Source organism: Cygnus olor, chromosome 1 (genome assembly GCF_009769625.2).
Source record: "Cygnus olor isolate bCygOlo1 chromosome 1, bCygOlo1.pri.v2, whole genome shotgun sequence".
Taxonomy (NCBI): domain Eukaryota; kingdom Metazoa; phylum Chordata; class Aves; order Anseriformes; family Anatidae; genus Cygnus; species Cygnus olor.
The window spans coordinates 57,914,196-57,938,080 of NC_049169.1; the positions used below are offsets into that span (position 1 = coordinate 57,914,196).

The following is a 23,885-nucleotide window of genomic DNA, read 5'->3' on the forward strand; positions in this document are numbered from 1 at the left end:
TCAGTAGAGTAAAGCCAGGGCCAGATGGGGCCCTGTACAAGATGATAGTATACCATACACTGCTTACTTTGATTGGCCTCTGGTTCCAAGTCTCCTTGTCGTTAGCTGTGGAAACTGTTGCCTTATTATCTGCAAATGAATAGAACTGATATTAGAAAAAATTGAAAAGCACATTTGGTAAGAATTTATTACAGACTGTAAAGACAAAAAAAAAAAAAAGTACTATGTCACCAAAATACATGGAAGGGGAAATCAGAAGAAAGCTTTTCATTTTTTTCATTACTGAAAAAAAGAGAAATAAGCTTTTAAATTCAGTATAATTCTATTAACTACCACCAGTTTAAATAAAGACTTTCTGAAATTACTGGAGCAGAACATAGTTCCTTAAAATCTAAGATCAGTTCTACCTCTAAAATTACAAGGATTGTACTTAGAATTGGCTGGGTATTTATTTATGTCAGTTGCAGGATCAATAAACTTGTTTTTGCTGCAACTAGAGGAAACTTTCCTTTTGAGAGTTTTGGAGGCAACAGTTCTTTAAAGTCCTTCCCTGCCATTAAAGACTCCCTTTTCTAAAAGATGATTCTGTGAAAAGATTTTGCTATTTGACAGGGGCACTACTTACACCAGCAAAGACTCACTGTTGCATTTGTAAAGATAGCTCATAATCAATTTATTCTCTATGGAAAACAAGTGCATCTCAGAAACAGCAGGATATTGTCAAGAATCTGGACTCTACTCTGTCAGCTGAGATTAAAAGAACACTGCTACCGTAAAACAAAACTTCTTTAGCACCAGATACATTTAAGGAAATAGATTGACTCATGTAGATCGTGCCTTCAGTAGCCAGATCCTACGTCAACCAGGCTACTGCTGATGAAAATGCTCTGCTCGAGTTGCTGGGAAGGTAGCTCTCAGCACCTTGCAGGATTGAACCTGATTCTCAGTGTGGTCTGCAGCAGTAGCAAATTCATCTGGCGGAACAGTCATGCAAAAAAGACCACAGTAAGCCTTGAAGATTCACTTATGAGAGAAATTTCTTCCTTTTCTAATTTGTAACCTATTTTAATTGTGTTTGCATGATATAAATTGCTAAATGTTTCCTATTTTGGGGGGAAAAACAAGTAGCATTAAAAGAAAGCAGACATACGAGATGGAATACAACTGTTCAACCAGAAGAAAATGTCAATTAAGTTTGATTAAATGATATAGATTTTTTCCCCGTGAGCCATTTTGCCACAGTGGTAAATATTTAATCCTGATTGATGACTGAAAGCTCTAGAACGTGTATTTGGATCAAAAGGTACTATATAAATAAAGACATTACAATGTCACATATTTGACTGTTCCTTTGGTAATATTTTTTATCAAACATACAATCAGCTTTCTTTCATATCATGTAAAAATTGACCTGCATTGGTTTCCAAGAGCTTTGCACAACATGGCTTCTGTCAAAAACACAGCATAGACTCGGACTCACTAGGTTGTTCAGCTTTAATTTCTGGAGCAAAACTTCAGCAAACAGTAAAACACTTTTGTGGAGCTGTGAAAGTTCAGCCTAGCTGTTTGATAAATGAGCAGACAGGCAAGCAGCCCTTCTTTCTTTTTTTGTATGGATTCAATGAAGCCTGCCTAAAGAACACCACATGCTGTTCCAGCTACTGATCTAACATTCCGCAACATCTCAGCCTTCCAAATTCCCTTTAATTACACATTAATCCCACCCCTCTCTCTTTCATTTTCTGCAGACAGGGTTGGGGGCTCCACAAGGCTGTGGGAAAAAAGGCAGTGTTGAAGAACTACTTTCTGAGGATGGCTTTTTGGGTTAGGGGATTTTTTTTTTTTTTGGTAGCAGTTGTCATTCAGAAAATTCCATTCCTCTCCTAAAGTCGATTTTACTGCAGTAGACTCACAAGTAAATCTTAATATTAGATTTACTTTTACCTTAATTTTTCTTTTTGGAACAATATGAACACGTATTACTTTCAAAGTGTGTCTAGTAGTGATGAAGTGTTACAATGCACACTGTAAATGCTACTTTATGAACCATATGCCGTGGGAGTTCCTGGGATTTAAATAAATCAGCCAATTTCTACATACCAGGGCAGAGGTGATCAGGAAAGGAGAATAACAGAGCAGTCGATCAGATGATCCTTCTTCTTTTCTTTTGTTTCTTTTTTAAATCCAACATGTTTAAACAATGAGGTACACCTTTCGGGATACAGCCAAAATTCTGCGTCTCTTAAAATATTCTTTACCAGTAATTTACAAAAGAAAATCTAGCAAACCTCTGAAAGAAAACATCAGGATTCTTTGATCTAATGCAGCATGCATAAGCTATGTATAGCACGGCGTACTCATGCTTGGGTGCCTGTACATATGAGCATCAGTGTTTGTGTTTGTGTTTGGAATGAAACAAGTCAAGTAAGGAATGAACTAGCTGTTAAATATAAATGTTTATATTTGTCTACACTTACGTGAATCCCTATGCAATGATATTGCCAAAGGCAATGAGATTTCCCTGAAAGGAAAGAGGAAGTCGGAGCAGGAAGGACAAAGTGGAGTTCATTGTACACTGAAATAAGTGGGAAAAGAAGAGTCCAAAAAGTTGATTTTACATCGTGTTTTCTGCCTGAAAAGTCTCCCTGTAAAAAACACCATATTTTGGTTGTGTCTTTATTGACTACAGAGAAAATGAGTTAATTTTACATCTGAAAGGAGATGGGAGGAGAGCATTCCTAGATATCAGACATAAAAATTCAGGTTAGATCTGAAAACCAAGTTGGATTCTTTTCCTTTCATCACTGCAGTGGGGTTGCATAAGCAGAAATGAAGCAAGGCCTGACCATGCAGTTCAGACCTCCCTCTGAATGGAGTCCTGTCCCTGTTCTCACAGCAGTGCTGGCTTCTCAACAGAAGCAGCGGTAAAAAGATCTCATGGGTGGTGTCCAAGGGAATTTTGGAGTGGACGGGACTTTTATGATTGTCCCTCAATGGAACTGAAATTTCATCCCACTCTTCTCCAAATTTACCACTAATCCAGCTGCCTATGAAATATGCTGAGTAAAGGGATGCAGGCTTTATATTTTCCAAGTAATATTCCATCAAAATTATGTGGCAATTTTGACTTCTATGCACTACTTTATGCTACTTCGCTTTTTGTTTTTGAGACAGATGCAGACCAGGAGTTTCACATGCAAATATTTCTGCCCCTACTATATTAGCCTCAGCAACCAATGCTCCTTCAATTTCTTTCTCAGTTACTAAACTTCAGTTCTTTTCTCCCTTTCTTTCCTCTGTGCCCTGCTTAAGACCCTTTCTCACCTTCTGCCTATAGAAGATCTTGCATGATTTTCTTGGTTAAATATATATACATATATATTAAGAACTGCTTTATCTTCTTTCAACTCCATGGTTCTCTTGGCGATTGCCTGCCATATAGATAAGAGCCAGACAGAACTCATTACATTATAAAACACCGCATGTATAGTTTTCACCTTTCCAGTGGACTCGTAGGTCCAGGTCTGCATTTGTTTAACCCTTTTGCAGATAATCCTGATGCATGGCACAGGAAGAACACAAGGGATCCTTTTTTTCTGACAGGCAGTACCTGTTCCACTCTGAATGTATGTGGCAGCCAAAGTGAATGCAGGGAAGAGTCGCCTCATATCCTTCTCTCACACTGAGATTACAGTGCTGGTAGTACAACATTCAACATATATTGCACTGAACTCGGAGCTAACAGGATTTTTACCCCATTTTGGCCTTTGAAACATAGGTGTCTAAATAAACTTGAATGAAATATCTATTTCCTTGTATTTTTGGTCATTCTTAAAATAGTGGAATAAAAGTGAAATAAATTACTTAAGCACCCACGTGAAACAGAGAGAATGCTTTATCAGTAACAACTAGAAAAATGCACTTCCTCTGTAAAGGTCTATATCGTAGCCCACACAACCTATGAACCCTAGCCATGGCTAAATGCAGGAGCTGTCCTGTTACCAGCAAACGGCTGCACAGGCGCATTCCTTCATCCTGGTTACTGCCAGCTGTAATTTCTGCCATCGCACCTATCCTCATAACTCTAGCACTGGGATTCAAACACAAGTAGACAGCCTCAGCTTTAAAATGAGAAGTGCATTGTCTATTACACCTTCATTCCTAAATTATGACCCATCATTCCTTATTCGATTCACTACCAAACTGTGAACTTTGTTTTCTATTTTTTTTTTATTACTATTGTTTTTATTTTTCATGAGATGACATCCCAAAACAAAACAGAGGGGGAAAAAAAAGCATCTCATGCATTTGTCTTCATGCTAACAAATAAGTATGTAAGAGACCAGCGATATCAGGAAACTTTTGAAATCTTTTTTTTCCTCTTTCCCTATGTCAAAATGTTAAATTTTCCTCTGGGGGCAATAGACAGAGGAAGACTTTATGCTCATTTTGTTTGTGCATCTGATCTAGAGGGACATTATTCTTCATGACTCTTGTCCCTTTCTGTTTGAAATAATTCTAGCCATGCTTCTAGAACTTCCCAGGGTAATGAAATAAAATCAAATTAAGTTGCATCACAGCATTTGAACACTGCCAGAATGAGAAACTGATTCCAGGCTCCAGGACCTGGAACTCTGAGAAGTTCTAGAGAGATTCCAAATACAGCAAAATAATTTATCTTTCCTCTGATAACAACTCCTTATAACAAGGCCTGGCTCTATTTACCTCAACACAGGTTTCCAATCCCACATCTAGAGGGCATGCATTGCTTCTGTGAAGTCAGGGACAGAAGATCTGGGTTTATTTATCCACATTTATTGTAGTTTTTCAGACTTAAACTTCTTTGCCATGGCAGGACGAAAGTAAGAAGTGATGACAAATGTAATTATACTCCCACACAGCTACGCTTTCCTTATTTTCAGCGCTGTCAAACAAAAACAACCCTGATGTCCTCAATCTTATATAATAAATGTAAAATTTTCAGGGTCATTCATCTCTGACCTGTTACTGCTCTGGCCCGGATCTTTCTGGGGTTTCCCCATCTGCTCCAGTGCTTTTAAAAACCCTGTCCTGAGATATCTGCTATTATTAAGACTTGTGCTAACAGGCACCTTTTGGATCAAAGGGCTTGGTGCTGGCTTGACAGCACACTATCTTGCGTAAAAGGTCAGGTAAGGTTTTGTCCCTCTGATAGGAAAGTGCACGATCAAACCAGTCCATTACAAAATATCATTCCTGTTCCCCAAATCCACCAAACTGTGTGAAGAAAAGGGGAAGCAGCATGACTGTGTCTATACCCTACTCCTTTCTCACTTACTTGCATAACCCCTAGAAGGAAGAGCATAGTGTACAGATTTAGTATGCTTCACCCTGCATCTCTGGTCGGTTTAGATTCAATAACCTTCCCATTTCTTTACACTCGCTTTCATCATTTTATGGAATGAATCATGGCCTAGCTGTAGGATAAGATCTTACTTTAGCACTGATACATCTCAACTGATATTGCAACGCAAGTCAGGCAAGCCTGTTGGCACTTTCTTTAATGCCCATGCCCAATTCTGCCTGCTGTGGAGATTAGACTCCACGAGGAACTCCATCTGAACTGGATCCTTTAGCGAAGCTTGTGAGACCTCAGCTCAAATTCATCCACATCCAACAATATCCTCCTTCAGCATTTCCCCCAGCCAGATGGAATTCAGCCTAAGGCATGATCAAACGGCTTTCTGCATTCCAACAAAGCTGCGAACACCGAATGCTCTGACTCAGACGCCGAACTGAGCCACAGCCACTTTCTGTGCTGGTTTGCTGAAGCCAAGCAGACCTAAAACCCTGCACAACTCCCCCTGCTCTTTCCTGGTGCCAGCGTGCTTCCTGCCATCACACCCAGCGTATCTGTGGGAAAAGGCTGAGCGCCAGCATCCCTGCACTCTGGCAGACCCTGTGCTGTACGAACTGCCTCTGGGACGTGCTGACAAGGCATGAGGTAAAGCAGCCCAGAGGCCACTCTGCTTCATGCCCAAGGTCTGAGTGGAAGCCAGATGCTTCAAGTGGCAAAGCCTGTAAAAATGCCTTTGCTAGAGGGCAAATCTTCGCGAAAGAGAAAGTCTCTCTAGAGAAATGGAGGGGTCCTTGCTGGTTTTCTTACTCCCCAAACTCAAGGAGAAAAAGGCAATAGACAGCAAGCTGCAGGAATAACAAGGGATCTGTAAAGCAGAACCAGGGGGACAAAGCTTTCTGAGTACCCTGTAGGACCACCCTTCCCCATGCCAGTATGACCACTTGCTTCCGTGGTTATTATGGACTTCTCCGAGGAGGCTGACCTGGAAGATTCGGAATCAGGGAGAAATGTCATACTGGTATGAACTGTCCTTCAGTCAGCAACATTAGCTGTTAAGAAGAGATGAAGGAAAAGCAGAGACTGCTCAGATGGCGCTGACAGACTGATATGGTCCTTCAATGCAATAACAGAAACCACATCCTCAGCTTTAGATTGATTTTTACCAAGCTCCATTTTTCTTTTCTATATTAACTTGAAAAAGTCTAAAAATTCCATACGTAGTAATTGTCCATAATAAAGCACTTGCTATTTTAGACTAACAGAAGAGAGCACTAAAGTAAATTTGGCATTGCTATACACTTACCATTGAGGCTACTAGGAAGCAAATTGAGAGTACAGGGGAAATAATACGTCTGCAGGAGATTTATCTCCTCTGCACAGCAGGCAATTTCCAGGTGTGTGCAGTACAGAATGCAATCACATTGCAGTGTCATTATCAAAGAGGTTTCAATGATGCTAACTTGTCTGTCCTTTTTAAAAGTCAACGTATACTATGCTAGCATGAAACTGTAAATCCAATCTGTGTTAATCATGCTTTGAGGAACAGTCCTGCTGGCAAAACTTTTCGGCATAGAGACATAGTGATAAAAGAAGGCTCTGGCTGGTGCAGCTCAAAGCGCCCTGGAGCAAAGCAAACTATATTGGAATCGAACTTTTTTTCCTAGTATAACCATGTCTCCGACCATTTTATTTTTTTGGCAGCGTGGAAATATTATTCAAAAATGTAAAAGATCTTTCCTAGCCAATATCGCAGATCTTTTGTATGTCTTTCCCTTCTTTATTTATTGAAATAAATTTATTTTGAACCAATTTTCACTTAGAGCAAAGCCACTCAGGGAGCAATCAAGAGGCTCTGAAATTTGTGTAAGCATACAACTCATGTTAAATCTCTTTATGCTGCCATAGTTTTGTAAAGGGAACTCAGGCTGAGGAAGAACCAGCCTGCAAAGTGTCAACATTTTCTTTTTCCTTTTCAAATACTTCTTTACTACTGCTTGTCAAAAGACATGGCAAGAAAGCAAAAAAGAAAGCAAGAAAGCAAGCAAAGAAAGGAAAAGAAAGCAAGAAAGCGAGAGAGAAAGTGAGAGAGAAAGCGAGAGAAAGCGAGAAAGAAAGAAAGCGAGAAAGAAAGAAAGCGAGAAAGAAAGCGAGAAAGAAAGAAAGCGAGAAAGAAAGAAAGAAAGAAAGAAAGAAAGAAAGAAAGAAAGAAAGAAAAAGAAAGAAAGAAAGAAAGAAAAGAGGAAAGTATTTAACCTCCAGGGGGCATATGGGAGTTGTGGGAAGAACTCTATCAGGATGCAAAGAGTTTGCATCATGAGAAAACTAAGTGTTCCTAAGTGCTCTGTATGTTCTAAGTGCTCTGTATGAGAAATTAGCAGGGTACGGGAGGTACTGGAGATGACAGCACTACACAGTAAATGCAAATTGGTCAACTAAGGACTTAGAGGACAGGGGAAACAGGTGTGGAAGAGGCTTCAAAAGGCTCAACTGGAAAAAATAGGAGGGGGTCATACAGGGTCACAAAAGAAACAAAAACCATTGTTGGCTGAGGAGATAAAAGAGAAGCCTAAGGACCTACCAGCCCCGTGACTTGGTTCAGCTAGGACAGAACCACCAAGCCTTACTCAACCAATCCACATGCAACAGTTACTGGATAGCTCCTAGCCCAGTGTGTTAACTGTCACTAATATTTTATTAAAAACAAAACACACACCTGCTCAGCTCTCCCTGCTACAGGCAGTGGAGAACTTCCATTGGAAACATCCTAAGCTCCTCTCTCTGAGGCCACTGAGAGCAGAGCCGGAGGCATCTGTGGGATACGCCTGAAGGCTGCTGTCGTTTTTAAGCAGCATTAGGGCTTTCACTTCTTCTGCCTGAAGACTAATTCACAACGTAAATACATTCACTGTGGGAAAGCTTTTCTCGTATGCAACATTCTACTGTAAGAACTCCATGTCATGCCCGTCCTTCCTCCCTTTACTTCCCTGTCTTCTCACTGGCCTCATGGAGCAGTTTTACTTTACTTTACTCTGGGGTGAGGTCAAGGTCCTGTTGAATACATTTTGCCACTGCCTACAGTAACAGCAGAAGTTTAGCACTGGAGTCTTCACTAAGTGCCAAATTGTAATCAGCAAACTAGTACAGGGCCCTTCCTAGTCACTGTTCAGTTAAAGCATGTGGGTAAAAGTGTGCTTGGTCCTGTATTTTCCAGGCAATAAAAAGCTCTGCAATAATAAACTAGGTTACGTAGCTGTTAGCAGACTGGGAAATGGTAGTATATACAAAACTGCCTGTAATTTTCGCACATTATTTGGCTGAGTAAAGAACTAAAAACGTGGCTAATGTGCTAAAGCTACAGCTGCCTTTGCCATATAAGAATGTATCACATCAATAGCCATTACTCTTCCTTATTTTATATGTACTTTAAGGGACTTAGGAGCGTAGCTTGCTTTCTTAAAGGTGTTTATTTACAAAGTAATTCTGTTCTTTCGTTTTCTTATTACTTTTCTTGCTATTAGCCTGGTTTCCTCAGGAAACAGTCTGTGAGATATTGCTGTCTGTCTGCTAATCTTTCCACCGTGCCGTTCCCCAGGGCAATTTTTGTTTCACTAATCCAATACTACCAAACGCCTGTGGTCCAGTCCATGTCTTAGAGGTTTAACAGAAAACACTGGCCAGATAGCAGGGAGAGCATACTGATATGAAGGCTGAAGACAAGACAGGGAATAAAGCTGTGCCTTTAGGTGAGCCACTTGGCACTGCCTTACTGGACAGTCACGAGTATAAGGTAACAAGTCACCACTTCTATTGCTCTCAGCCAGCCACCCCATGTGCTGCTTTCTTGCCCAGCTGTCTGGGCATGGGGAGGAAAGACAGGAACACAGACAGGCTTGAGGGAATCTAAAAATAATGTAGAAAGAAGGTGCAGCACATACAGTGATTGGGACCTGGAAATAACTGAAAGCACTGTGGGGAAACATGGAGATATTAGAGAAGGTTTAGGTACGGCTATGGATTTAGGGAACATAGGCAATGGTAGGAAACAAGGTCCATTAGTTCAGCTGTTCACGAACAATTTGTCTGTTCTCTCTTCTGTGCTTTGTTGTGGGTATATTTCACTTACATCAGGGTTAAGCAGTAGACAGGGGCAGAAGCACCGTCTACAAACCTTAATCTGGAGAAATAATTTCCAGGCAAGCTTCTTGTCTCAAGTGGTATCTTTAAAAGTGAAATTAACGCTCGTGTTAATTCAGAGGTAGCTGACAAGTAACAATGCATTAGGATGTTACTTATTATGGATTGTCTTAATGTGCTGAACTCCATGTCTGTTTCTGAAAACTACCAGTCTGTTGAAGAAAAAGCCTAAATGTTTAACATTGCCCACAGAGCTAAAGTTCAAAGATGAATCATAAATTTAATCTGGTCCATTGAAAGGCGAACTGTCTACAATTTCACAGAACAACTAACCCCTTTCTCTGGAGAAGATGACAGCTGCAGGGCTCTTGATGATTCCCAATGAAGACAAACATGTCTGGGGTCTCTGTTTCGGCAGCTAAGCGCGGAAGCCCTCAAATAGCACCTATTTCACTGCACTGCCTCCAAGGCATTTGTGCATGACACATTGCCAATATGTTATTTAAGTCATGTGATAACAACTCGGTTGGCTAAAACTTCTTTTGTGTACCTACTCCTAAGGAGAATCTGACTGCAAGTTACCGACTGAACGGTGGGTGTGTACCTTGGAGACCTTCATGACTGTGCAGGACATTTTTCTTAGCAATAACAAGTCTGACAGAATCACTGGGGTCTGCTCTGAGCTCTGCACATGTAGAAGCCCGTTCTGCTTCAAAATTCACGTCAGTGTTGTCTGAGGTTCCTGGACACACCTATACAGAAGCCTCAGTTTTCATGTCCAAAAGTAATGGCCACACAAAACACTATTTTAGGACAGTACTGGGAAGTTTCTGTATGGGTTCATCTCCACAAAAAGGAGAAAACAAACTTCATGGATCACTGTGTCAGAACTAACTTTATTGCAACCGAGTGGAAAACACTTGTAACACATGAAAAAAAAAAAAGGAATACCATGATTTTGGATGGAAGACACTGTATCTGTCCTGCTAGGCTGAGACAACCCTACTGATGAACAGGTATATGTGCAAAAGGGCAGGCAAAAAGGAGGATGGTGTAATATACACTATACCAAGACTGCTGCATATTGAAAACTCATGAAGTCCCTGGTGAAATTATGTTTTGCTGAAGTAATTCCAGAGTATTTATTCCTAACAATTTGTAGAAGTTTTCAGTAGCAGCAAAAGTAACATTGCGTAAATTTTACCCACGTCCCAATGTGTTAGTTTGCATGAAATCTGTTTCTTGTTCTCACTCTTCCAAAACTACATATTGCCACTGTACTTAGCCACTTGGTAGCAATAATATATAAAATGAACACTTTCATACACATGCAGTATATTTAAACAGAAACCTAACACAGAATCAATTGAGCTATGGTCTTTATGGCATGACAAACATTGTGATGTTAAAACATGGTGCATTTTACTTGCCTTACTAAACCGCCTACATAAAGATGCACTAGAGAAAATGACACCTCATTAAGTACATTCTTCTCCTTCACCTAATCTTTACACAGGCACTTACCCTAGGAATATTTTTCCCCTCTTTGAATACCCAGCAGTTCTATAGAATAAATGTTGCAAACGTGAGAAGAGAATAGCTTATAGGACAATCAGCTTCAGATTTACACTTGCAAGCATTTCAAATACAGTGGCAAACTCTACATTTTGTTGTTTTTTTTTTCACAGCATACAAGTTTTGTAGACCTGTGACAAATTCTAGAGTAGAAATTTAGCTTTAAATAAAACTTTCAAAAATATCATCCTATTTTTCACTGAGAGGAAAACACCATCTGATCAAAAATTCCAAAATAACAGGTGTAACACCTTAGCCACCCACTAATATCTGGTAGCATAAACCTTTACTGCTCACATCTGGATAATGCACGGCTGCATCTGTTGAAAGAGTGTGTCTCCACTGTAAGTCTGGAAATAACCACAGTGGCTATTACTACAGCCGGCCTGGAAAGTGGAAGCACAAGGAACCGCAAAGATAATTGGGCAGCCTGCATTTGCAGTGCCACACAAACACTACTGGATGCTTTCTGGACCTGCACATCTGGAGGGATTGTACCCCAATGTGGATTTGCCAGTGTGTGCTGACATCCTTAACTCAAGGGTCTCCATGCCATGCTTACAAGAATGCCACAGGCAGGCCCAGAACTAAATGATTGATATTTGACACTTTTGTTTTTAAAAAATATATATTTATTAAAGCACTACAGGTCACAATGCTTACACTGGCTTGTGTTTGACTTCCAAGCTACCGATATTGTATAGTATGTCACTGTGAGACAGGCTGACAACAGCAACACTGAAATGATGAAAAAATTTAGTGTGCTCTGCAGCTTAGTCATGATGAGAAATGATTCCAACCTTCTAAATGCTTAAAATCTTAGCCTTTTTCTTAAAACCTGAATACATAAGATGTTCCATTCATATACCTCTATCTCTAGCAGTAAATGCTGATTTAATTTTTTTTCAATAATCCAACCTCACCTGAACCAGATGAGAGCTCAAGGCACCGTACTGCCAATTAGACTCACCTTCCCAAAGCTGGCGGCATTAACAGGTTGCGTGTCATTTTTCTCACAGAAGTCCAAGTAATGCATGTAGAGAGCACTTCGAGGAATGCAAACACCTTCTGCAATCTCATAGTTCTCCTCCAGCCTTAAAAAGCAAATATCAAACAGAGAAAACTGCAAGTATGTTGGATGTACAGTTAATGGTGTGCAAAGCTGTATCTCTAAGACCAAACTCTACAGCTTCTGCTCATCTACTAAATTTTCACTACTCTGTTCTTAAGTGTTCCTTCCAATTCACTTCCATAAAGCTTGCTTGCTTAATTCGGCTGGTGCTTGCTATCAAATATGTAGATTGTGAGTTCTCAGAGGCAACTGAAGATTAACACAACAGGATATTGGACTGTAACCATGCCCCAACGCGCTATTTTCTGGAAAAAATAAACTAGCAATCTGTTATATCCTAAAAGCATCTAGCAATAAGCAAATATAAGTACAACTATTGAACAACAACAAACATTCACTGAGGGGCAGCATTCTCTCATCTTTACAGGACAGGTCACCATTGGTTCGTGACACTTTTCACTCATGTCCAGCTGCCAAAATCCTTACCTGGAGGAAGCATACATGGCTAAAGAAAGTTACTTGTAAATAGTGAAGAAGGTGCACAAAATTGTGTCTCTACAATGTTTTATCACTATCGCTGATTAACTAAGTTAGAAAAATCAAGAGTCTTTTATCTGCTGAATGCAGTAGTGAAATAACATCCTCGTCTGCCTTGGAGAAATGGTTATCATTCATTCCCACATGCAAACACACAGCTACAATTTTTTTAATTATGCGTCAAATACATGAATAGGTATATGCTTCATGTTTAAAATTTGAAATTACACTCTTCATAACTCTATAGATTACAAGAATTCCTTTGAAATTATATTTTTCTGATTGCTGACCCAAACAATTTCTAGAGCTATTTATGGACACACCTAACTTCAAAACCATAATCTTGTCACCCATGGTATCACTCGTGCTTTTAAGTTACAAGTGTGCTCATCTGCCTTACTGTCTGGGAGAAGAAGGTGTGTGCAACCTCCTCTTAAACATCTTAGAAAAGTAATATATTCTCAGAAAACTCCAATTTTTACAGTAAATAGTCCCCTTGGATTTGATAACTGTACAATACCTTTCCAAATATCTAGTTTTTCTCTTTCTTTGCCTTTCCCAAGACCTACCCTTCCTCCATTTCAGTTATCATGATCATTCGTGACTGCAAACTATTTTAATAAGATATCCGGCTAGATGAATGGAATCAGTTTGTATGGGCAACATCTATTCTTCCTTGGTTTCTACAGGAATATCATCACGGCATCTTTCCTCAAATTCATAGTGCTTTAACAAAACCTTCTTTCAAAACCTGGAGAGTTCGTTTGTATACTATAGCTGCTAATTGGAATGTCAGCTTCCGTGACCAAGACAGGACAGAAAGAAAAGCAGTTAATTATTTCTGTTCATATCTGATGAATTTTTCTCTTTTTCTCCTCTCTTTCACAGAGAGTCATTAGTCTGACACTGAACAATGCTCCATTATACCTGAACTTTTTTTAATGATCAAAAAAACCATCTTGCTCCACTTCTTTTATTTTTCTGTCTTTTATTTAACAACTTTATCATGTTTTGAATTCAGCTTCATTCTACAGTGCTGTAGAAAGATAATGAACTCAATCCTCTACCTAACAAATCACTATCAGAAATAATGTATATATAACATTTTAAATATCCTAATAAAGCCATGTGAAATCCAGTAGTTCAAAATGAGACCTTTTGTACCACTACAGTATAGCAATAAAACCCTAATCCTTCTACAGGAATGACGATTTCATCTGTCCCCATTACTGTTTCCCCCTTTATACTTATATACTACTAGATTAAATGAGATTATTCTATAGCAGAGTCATATCCATGGTGTTAATTGTTAGACTTATTTTTAGATATGAAGGCAACAGAACAACTGTGATGTTACCAATGCTAATTACATAAAGGATTCTAGAACAGATTCATTTTGATGCACTATAATTATTTCTGTGAAACTACTTATCTTGGGAGAATCCATTAACCAGCAGTGGTTTACTTTTCTGTTTTTTACTTCATTTTAGGCATGTTGAAGAAAAAAAAGTTTTGTTGACTTCATCTTCACAACACTGTTACTATTCAGAGCACCTATACTGTAAGCCACCACACTGCATGGACTTAGGGTCTCTGCTTTGAATAATACTGTGTTGAGAGAATCAGACGTATGCACACACATACACATACAAACACTCACCCTAAAATGAGGTAAAATAAAGTTTCACACTTACAGTTTCATCAACCAGCTCACCCGAGAAATAATCACAAACATTTTAGAGCCAAGTGTTTAGCAAGCTGTAGCTTTACAGATAATAATGAACACAGGAATAAGGGATAAGCACAGGATACTAGGTATTTCTATATTCACACCTTAACAGTTAAATTCAGGCTGGTGTAGGTTCCCTAATTATTATGTATTTTGCAATAATGCTATGTTTACCTGGCCTTTCCATTCATTTTTTTGTCATCAATGAAACTAAATAAAAAACAAAACAAACAAAAAAAACACCCAACCATCATTCCTAATTCCAGGCAAAGGATATTAGCCAGGCTGACCAGTCATCCAGGCACACTTCTGGCATCTTCAGCTACTCCTCATTTAAGGTATTCAATGTACCTTCTCCTTTGAAGAGGCATAGGCATCAAGGATAGACCCCACGGGACTGGTGTTGTTCACTTTTTTCAGTAAGATGTCAGACAAGAAATAACTAATAGAAGCAATGGCAATATGGACCACGTGACCAAAAAATTACATTTTTCCCTTATGTCTTGCTTCACTTTCCCTGCTATTTTCTTCCTCTTCTTTTTCTTTGCTACTGACATTTCCTCTGTTTGTGTTCTCCACTGCTCCTTGCATTCATTTTCCTACAAATGATAGTAGCATCTCACAATAAAAATGTAACAACCTTTAATTTGGCAGACTCCAGACAAAGGAGACAAATGTCATGCTTCCATTTGCCAGAAAAAGGCAAATTCTGTACCTTACCCTGAAATCTGGTCAATAATTTACCTCACCACTTCTATCACTTGAATCTTGCCAAGAGATTCCTGAAAGAGGGTGGGACACCCAAGGCATATTCAAGTAAATTTCATCTTTCGTCTGTCTTGACTGTGCAAAAACTTGGTCAGGGTCCTGAACAGGCAAAACTGTCAAACAAGTAAAGCCAAATCTACAGAAAGCACTCAGTGCAGCTTTTGTACAGTGCTGACCACAATAATTTACCAACTCATGGGTTGCTAGGTGCTACCACTGTACAAATAACCTGATGCTAATGTGTCTGGTTTTCCAGAAGAGTGGAAACTCGACATCTTCACACAAAGCAAGCTTCCTACTTTATAGCACTTTGATCACAATGTTTGAGCTTCTGATTTTATTTAGTGTATCAAGTGCAATAGCACAGTTTCTCCAGGCAACACCAATTCAAAGCTGCAGTATGGAGGTAGAAAACCATATAGAAACCATGAGAAAACTGTTCTGTGGTACAGCTACTAAGCTGGCAAACTATTACCTGTAGGTCTACTAATAAATGAGCAAATCATATAATTCAGTTTAACACCAGCTAAAGAAATTAAACTTAAAAACGCTTTCATTGCTTTCTGTTTTATTTTTGGATGGAAAATTGAATGAGAGAAATTGCAGATGCTCCAGAAGACTCAAAAGGGAAAAGGTCTAAACCTAAAGGGGTAAGAAACAACACAACACACAGGTAGTAAGCCAATCCACTGGTAAGGGGAAAGAGAAGATGATGTAAGCAGCCTTTTTTCCCCCCCAAAAAATCTAGTATTCTATTGCAAACACCACTGAATGAGTACTAGCGTGCACGCTGCATTCCAGCAGGGCTCAATATCCCAGGAGTTTAGGGATTTACTAACCTTTATGACTGAGGAAGCTTGAAAGTATTTGGCAAAAGCCTGTTTACAGTATTTGCATGTTTTCTTTTGGGAACAGAATCACTGGCATGTTCTAATTAACTGACTTCTTGGCTACTATGCTATTTGCTCCCGTGGAAAAGACTCTTAACTGACTCTACTGCAAAATAAACACTGTTCTGAATTTGGGCCTGGAAAGCCCTGCCTGCTATTTCATTTTAGCTAGATTGATCTTTCTTATCTTGTTTGAACTGTATTGGAGTTGTTTGGGTGAATAATAAAAAATAATAAAATACACTTATGACACTTGGCTATTATTTTAATACATTTTTTCTCAGTAGTCACTCCCCTCCTCTATTCACATTTCTTGAACTTCTGAAAAATAGTACTTTGGTGATATAAAAATGTACAAAGAAGCAATGGCTCAGAACTAAGTTCTTTTATTTATATTTGCATATCTCAGTATTTGTACTGAAAGCATCTAAAAGTTTAGCACAAAGGAACACTGAATACTTGCAACAACATATTCTCAATCCTACAGATTTTTTTTTAATCTAAAACTTAACCGATCAACTTTAAAGAGAAGATACATTAAGTTATTTGAATATCCTTAACTGAATGGATTATTCTTTCATGTTTATTCACTTAGGTTTCCCAAGGGGCTGACAGAAGCTAAAAAAAACCATTTTGCTAACATTGTCTTTAAAATAATAATAAGAAGAAAAGCAAACTTTTTTTTTTGCCCAAAATATTTTTTTTTAATCAAAAAAAAACCACCAACAACAAACTAAGAGAACTACTTACAGGTGAAGCAAAGGCTTTTATTTAAAAGACTCAAAGCAAGCTAAAGAGTATGGGGCTTCACATAGCATGCTCTGAGGCTTGGCAGATTTCTCTGTAACAGAGCTCCGTTCTGCCAGATACAAGGAACCTCCTAGAAGATGTTTAATCACTTGCAATACTAAGAAAGCTAAAGCAGAATTAAAACCCTAAACAAAGTGAAAAGTCACCAAAAGTTTAAGAGATGATCTATGGAAAAAGATGTCAGAACTATGTGCAATGTTACAGATTGTACAACTAAAAATACTTCTGTAAATTCCAGCAAAGAGCATGTGTTCATTTTCCATAGCATAGTAGATTGAGTTACAAACTTTCCTCCCCTAATATTCCCCCTCTCCTTCTCTCTTCCTAATCACCCATCTTTTTAAATAAGTAAATTTGTAAAAGGATTTTGACAAATGAATAAAACCTCAAACTCTCTTCTTTTGTCATCTTCGACATTAAATTTCAGAGATTTCATTTTATTAAAACAGTCAGTAAAGGTGGCTTCATCACACTGAATCAATCATTTCTTGAACAAAATTCTCAGAATTAGTCTTCTTTTTTTGGAATAAGTATAACAAAAATGACAAACCACAAATTACCAGCTGGCAAGGTGGCAAACAAATATATCAACTTGGTTTTCTAAACTGTATCAGCGTTTCCCTAAGTTCAATCAAATCTCATATAAGTAAGAAAGACATTTGTTGAGAAATGTTATATAGGATTCTAATAAGCAGTTTATATACATACAGTGAACATATCTTTAGAACTCTCTAAGATGTCCGAGATCTCTATTCACTTCTGATGGAAAAAAGGGTAAGGAAAAACGCTAACAGGTTGTCTTGATTTTTTTTTTTTTTAAAGGCATCTTACCATTGCAGGGTAGCTGGAGTTGAGTGTGGTTTCGATGCTCTATTATTTTCTTTTTCCTCATCTGTTAAGAAACAAAAGAATACTATGTAATTTCAGTAAGAATCGCTTGGGCATTTGTGAACTGGTAAGGGATTATCTGACCACAAATTTTCTCAAGTGTCAAAGCTTTCCCAAAATATTGGCTAAAGCGTGGAAATGTAAACAATGATGCTCCCTAAGCTAGTATCTGCAAATACTGCTTAAGGCAATAAAGCTTGCAAACACCACTGACAGCAAGAGCACAGTGGTGCAAAGGAATGATGACATTGGAAAGCATAAGTTTATATGAAAGAGCGAGGATCTTGGACCTCTAGCAACATGTCAGAATAAAAAATTATAATAATAATAATTAAAAAAAAAAATCTTTCACCTGCTTTTCACAGAGAACAGCTGCCTTATCCAAGCTGCCTTTTCCTTACATTTACATTAGGTATGGCATTTAACTTAACAGGGTTCATCTGCTGTTGTGATCTTATTGCATGACATACACTAAGTGTTTGTAAATTTACAAAGCTTAATAAAAAACAAAGTTAAAAGCATTCTATAACAGTTTATTTCATTTCAGATATTTTTTTCTGATATTATTGCCCATTAGCTGTTTCCCAGTGTAACTCTTTGATTTGCTGACTTTCCAAAAAGCTTAATAAAAGCTTAATAAAGAGAATGAAAATAAAACTGCTTTAAAATACTGGACTTCTGCTGGTTCATATTAGTTCTTTTGAAAAATTTAAAAATACGTATAGAATAATTCCTATTAAACTATGGTTTGCAAAGCATATAAAACATTCCTAAATGTAAGCTGAGAGTCTGAAGCACAATCCGTTTCTTCAGAAAGTAATTCTATAGAAAACACTGTTGTTTTAAGCAGTTGGCTATTTTTACAACTTTGTCTCCAGTTAAAGCACTAAGGGTTTGATACTAAAGCACTAAGTTTTGATACCTAAACGAGGTAAACCACTGCATCTGTACACCATGCTGCAAGACTCATTTCTTCATGCTGTTAATTTTTAGAAGTAGCTTAAGTCAGCCTTTAGGACGCTGAATCTTAAGGCAGGCAGAGTATCTCCTCAGACTACCAGAGCCCTCTGGGAGGCCTTTTGTGCAGTCCCAAGAACTGGCACGCAGAAATAAAACCCGGCTTCAGAAAACGCTGTCTCCAGCCCTCACGCCACAATACTTCTTCCATTACATACAGGGCAACTTGTGTTAACTGAACGTCCTTTAGCCTGTGAGGCCGGGCCCTGAATGTCAGGAAAATCCAGATTTACAGTTATCCACAGACACTGGGGCAGCCCCTCTTCTCCATCTGCATGACAATAGGCCTCTAATTATTGGACCGCACACTCCTTCCCTGCCTTTCAGGGGCCCCGCTTTTATTCAGCCCAAAGGACCAACATACACATTTCAAATCACTTTTAAATTGTGTTTTTCATTTGTTTTTCCTAAACAAATGGTCTGCGTGCAACAAACCTTCGGCACACAGGGCTTGAATGCCGAGTGGCCACGGCTGCCGCAGGCTGCTTGAAAACAGCCCCCGGCCTCGCCGGCAGCAGGACAAACGCCTTCTCCTAGTGGGAGACACAGCTGCGCAGCACAGATTGAAACCACTGGGTGGATAAAATAATCGGGGCCATCCCTTCGCCCAACACCTACTGTTTTGATCTTCTCACCCTTAACTGACAGCACAAACACCCTAAGGAAGAGCGTGCCTTCCCTGAGGGGTGGCTTGGGGAGGAGGGGGTGGCCATGTCTGCCCTGCTCTGTGGTGGGAAGTGCTTTCGTGGTTGCATTCAGGGTTTTCCAGAAAGCAGGGGTTGAGGGAGCCCTGCGTGGGCTATCTCCCACCCATCAGGGAGGGTGAGCTCCCATGGCTGGTGGGGAAAGCTCCATGGGGCTGATGGGAGGCAGGAGGCCTGCCCAGAGTGCGGCACAGCCCTGCATCACTCTGCTTGCTGCAGCCTCCCCACCTAAAATAGGGCTAAAACAGGCAGCAGGGCTGGGAGGGATGCAGAGGAGCCATGGCAGCTCCACAGGCATGGAGGCTGCAGCAGCTTCACCCACAGGCCAGGCCTGCCAAGGCCCTGTGGTTCTTCCAACTGGTCCCGAGGTAAAAGTGAAAGGGAACTACTTAGGAAAGTTTTGTCTCAGCAAAGTGTTGTGGGCAGTAAAATGCTGGCTGGATGGGAGAGTTCCCCCTGCTTTAGTAATGAAAATTACAGCTGGCAGCTGTGGTAGTGGGCAGGCCTGGCAAATAGGGACAGGGACGGGTCTGTGATGGCGGGAAGTCACCAGGCTGCTGCTGGTTCCCCTAAGAGAAGGCACTGCAGCAGACTTGCCACAGGCCATAGCATTTTCTGGCCTGTGACATTACAGGAGGGGGATGTCACAGGGATATACAACAGCTGAAGCTGCTGACTATGTGTCAGCAGTGTGTGGGGGGCCCTCTCCTCATCCTGGGTGGGGAAACTGCTAGGGAGACACAGATCAAAAGGGCTGGGCACCACTGATCTAAACAAGGTGAGGCCATCCTAAACTGCCTCTGGCTTGTGAAACCAGGAGGCACTACTGCCCCCCTTCCCCACCTGGAATAAAACTTTGATTACCTTTCTTGATTTAAAGGGGCTAGCATGCAAATGTACATTATTAAATGGCTTTCATCTACACTAACTAGATTTAATCTTCTCCTGCATATATGAAACTCTGTCAGACATCAAATCAATACCCAAATTATATGATGTTAGAATCTCTACACGTCTTCTGTCCTTCCCTGTTATTTTTTGCTCACATTAAGACCTGTGAGCACGTGTTTTACCTAAACACCTGTCAGACACCATAAGCTATCCATACTCAGCTCCTTACATGTAAGTATTTGCTTTAACCAGAAAAATTAACAATAAGATTATAAACTACCATTTAACCCCGCTCCTCAGGTATGTCTTTTTCATGGGGATCCTTCTTTAAGACTCTTCAGCAAACTCCAATAATTGTCCTACGATATACCAAGTAGGAGAACAATGGACTTCGAAATTTTTCAAAAAAAGTTCTTTGAGCATATTTTCCATGAAAATATTTACCCAGTGAGCAACTGGATTTTCAATACAACTCAAATGTTCACAGTTAATGCACATCTCCCCCAGAATCAAGCCTTTGTAAAAGAATACAGAACTTTTTTGTTTTAAGGCAATGGGTCATCTGTTAGACAGATTGTTTCTCATTTTCACTAGGTTTTGGCTAAAATATTTATTTTTAGAAAACCTTCACTGTTTTATTAAATATATGGAAAGAATTGTACATGGCATTAGAATGGAAAGGACCTAGAAATACAAACTTTTAGTACCACATATAAAAGCATTTTATTCTGCCTTATATAGTTTAAACATATAATCTCATCAGATAATTGACTAGTAATAAACAATAAATATCCCCATTCCTTGTATTTTAGGTGAAAGCAGGGCAACTAATGGTTTCCCTACTGAGCAGGAAATGTTTTGTGTAACTCTTGACTCAGGTCTGATTCCAGATCTATTTGTACAACATGAAAGAGAATGAATGCTGTTTTCTCTTACTTTTTTTTTTTTTTTTGTCATTTTATCAGAACCCTTCGCAGCAACACTGTAGATTAAAATGAAACAATTGCCTTTAAAATTCAGTGCATCTAAAACCAGACCTATTTGGTAAAGAAAAGAAAAAATGACACTGAAAAGAAGTCTTGCTTCAGGACACTGTCAAAGACAGTATCTTGAATAGAGCTAACAATTCTTCTGTGACAAATGCAAAAGGACGTGAAGTCATCAGGAAAAATCCAGGTCCTCATGCACAACTGTAGGTATTCACACATATAGTAGCTGCACAGACACAAATCCAAAGGAGCTGTACTCAGCACCTCTTAAGCATGCTGCTTTAAACACAGCAAGTGGAACATCCACAAAGTGAAGACCCTGCATTAGTACACATTTTTCTCAAATGTTGATATTAGTCTCTGTCATAACTAAAGTGGAATTAAACCTCTGCATTCCACTGTGGGGATAATAAAAGTGTCCTGTACTTTCCAGTGCTGTTTGTATAAGTCTCAGAGAACCTCTGAGGAGCTAATACAGTATTCGTAGCTTTATCTAGATAAAATACTTCAATAAGTTCAGGTAGTTCCACATCTTTTAGATGAATAGTCCCTTCCTCTGTAGCCCCTGCAAACCAGCTTCTGACTGTTCTCAAGAGTGATTTGTCCCTTGCCAAAATGAATTAAGTGATAGTAAGAAGCTGCCTTACCTCTTACTTTCAGGCTCATTAGCATGTATTCTATGCTTCAGAAATAGTGTTGCGCCTTTTTTTTTTTTTAACCCCCCTGAGAAGCATGTGAGCATAGTTATAATTGAGTAGGTATGATTGGGAAATAAAGAATTTTCCACAAGGACAATTTCAACAAAATCAATTAGTTTTTTGTTTTGTTTAATATATTTTTTTTTCCAATGGGGGGAAAAAAACAGGTTTAGTTCAAACACAAAAAAGAAACTATTGGATAAACATTCTGTTTCAACCAGTTTGAACACTGATTTTAAACTCTCCTTTTGAAGCGCAAAAAGTAGTATGAATCTTTTTTTTTTCTCTTATGAATTGTCTATACATTTACATTTCTAAATGTGCAAAAAATTTGGACAAGCAGCCCTTCCACTTCATCATGTAAAATCATGACTCCTCCCACAGAAAACTGAAGTTGAAACTCATAATCCTTGAATCACATTCTTTCACACTCTTGTTTCATTTTTGGAGAATCTTGCTCAACACAGTATACAGAAAAAGTTTTTTTTCTTTTAAATATTACATATGAGGTTGTACTATGCCCTTTTCCTGTTGGTGTTTTTAATAACATGTAGAGTGTAGAAGTGGTAGAAGGAGAAATATTTAGAAAACTGGAAACTGAAATGAAATTATTGTAGAATTTTTATACTGGAATGAAATGCTGTTTTAGGACAGGGCATAAAAGGTCCCAGGAGGGTAAGAAGTGTCCCAAAAAGCAGCAAGACAATGGGAATCCACAGCAACAAGTCATTACTTCACAACGTAGTGCAGGTTCAATAGGCCTGGAGGTCAGGAGGAGCATGGAAGAAGGACCTCTGCAGCCCAATGTTTGGATGGTTCTATACTCCACATGTAGAAAAGGAGGCCAGCAAAACTATCGCTCATCCTAAAACCCTATGAACTGTAAAAATATCTAGGAGAGTAAGTATGATACTGTGTAAGAAATCAGTGGATATCCTCATAGTCTTCCTTAATGGATGCATGCCCCCTCCACCCCTACAAAACAAAGAAACAACAACAACAAACAAAACAAAACAAAACAAAATCCATATTTTCTCTGATAGAGTCCATCCAATAAGTACCTAGTGTATTTAGAGGAAAAGAGAAAACAAACAAACAGAAACTAAGAGTTCAAGAGAAAGATGGATGATCCCTTCTTTTGGCTGCAGACAAAAACTGGAACTCCCTTGACAACAGTAATTTTGACCACTGTTCTGAGGAATTCAAAGGGTCACATAGGTTTTCTCAAAACATTTTGCCTCTTGCTGCTTAAAAGTGTATGACAGAGGCTGGACAAAGACTGACATGGAGGTTTGGAAACTTCCTGGTTGGTGTGTGGGCACTGTTAGAGAAATGTTAGAAAGAACTCAAGGACTGGAAACCACATAACACGATGCTTCCCGAGGCAAAGTAGATGCTGCTACTTTGTTCTGGATTTCACAGATTACTGTGATAATTTCACAGATTCTTGCTGTTGGGTAAATGGCTTAGTTTTCTTTCCTCTTTCTTCTCTGCCTCTTCCCCCTCACTCCCAAAAATAAGGATGACATTTCAGGTAGATTAATTCTCTGATCCGCACCGCAAAAATGCTGCTATCAGTGCGAAGGAAGCAGTTGAAAGAGCTGGATATAAGAAGGAAGCTAGATTAAATCAACTCTCTCATTTGGGCTTCAATGATATAACGTGATAGTTCATTTGTCACACAAATTGTGGGATAATTCGTTTATGTATTTGTTTTGTCAGCTCTACGTTTGCTGCCTTTCATTATATTCACTCGCCCCGTAATTTTAGTGACATGAGACAGAAAGAACAGCCATCCTGTTTTCTCAGTACTGCCTACTGAAATACCTTCTCTTAGTCACACTT

General features: G+C 39.1%; 1 protein-coding gene across 4 annotated transcripts in view; it reads right to left on the reverse strand.

Moving 5' to 3' along the window:
- RFX4 (regulatory factor X4) overlaps positions 1-23,885 on the reverse strand; it is a 93,757-nt gene that overhangs the window by 50,924 nt on the left and 18,948 nt on the right. The window contains exons 1-4 of one of the 4 annotated variants that reach the window (XM_040559869.1): positions 19,394-20,479; positions 17,685-17,745; positions 12,018-12,170; positions 68-129 (exon numbers count right to left, since the gene is read on the reverse strand). In XM_040559869.1, the coding sequence (XP_040415803.1) occupies positions 68-129; positions 12,018-12,170; positions 17,685-17,687 (218 nt within the window). In that variant the 5' untranslated portion in view covers positions 17,688-17,745; positions 19,394-20,479. Of the gene's footprint in view, positions 1-67; positions 130-12,017; positions 12,171-17,684; positions 17,746-18,663; positions 19,185-19,393; positions 20,480-23,885 lie in introns of those variants that run through there. The other 3 variants (XM_040559877.1, XM_040559867.1, XM_040559862.1) reach the window with 3 other exon arrangements.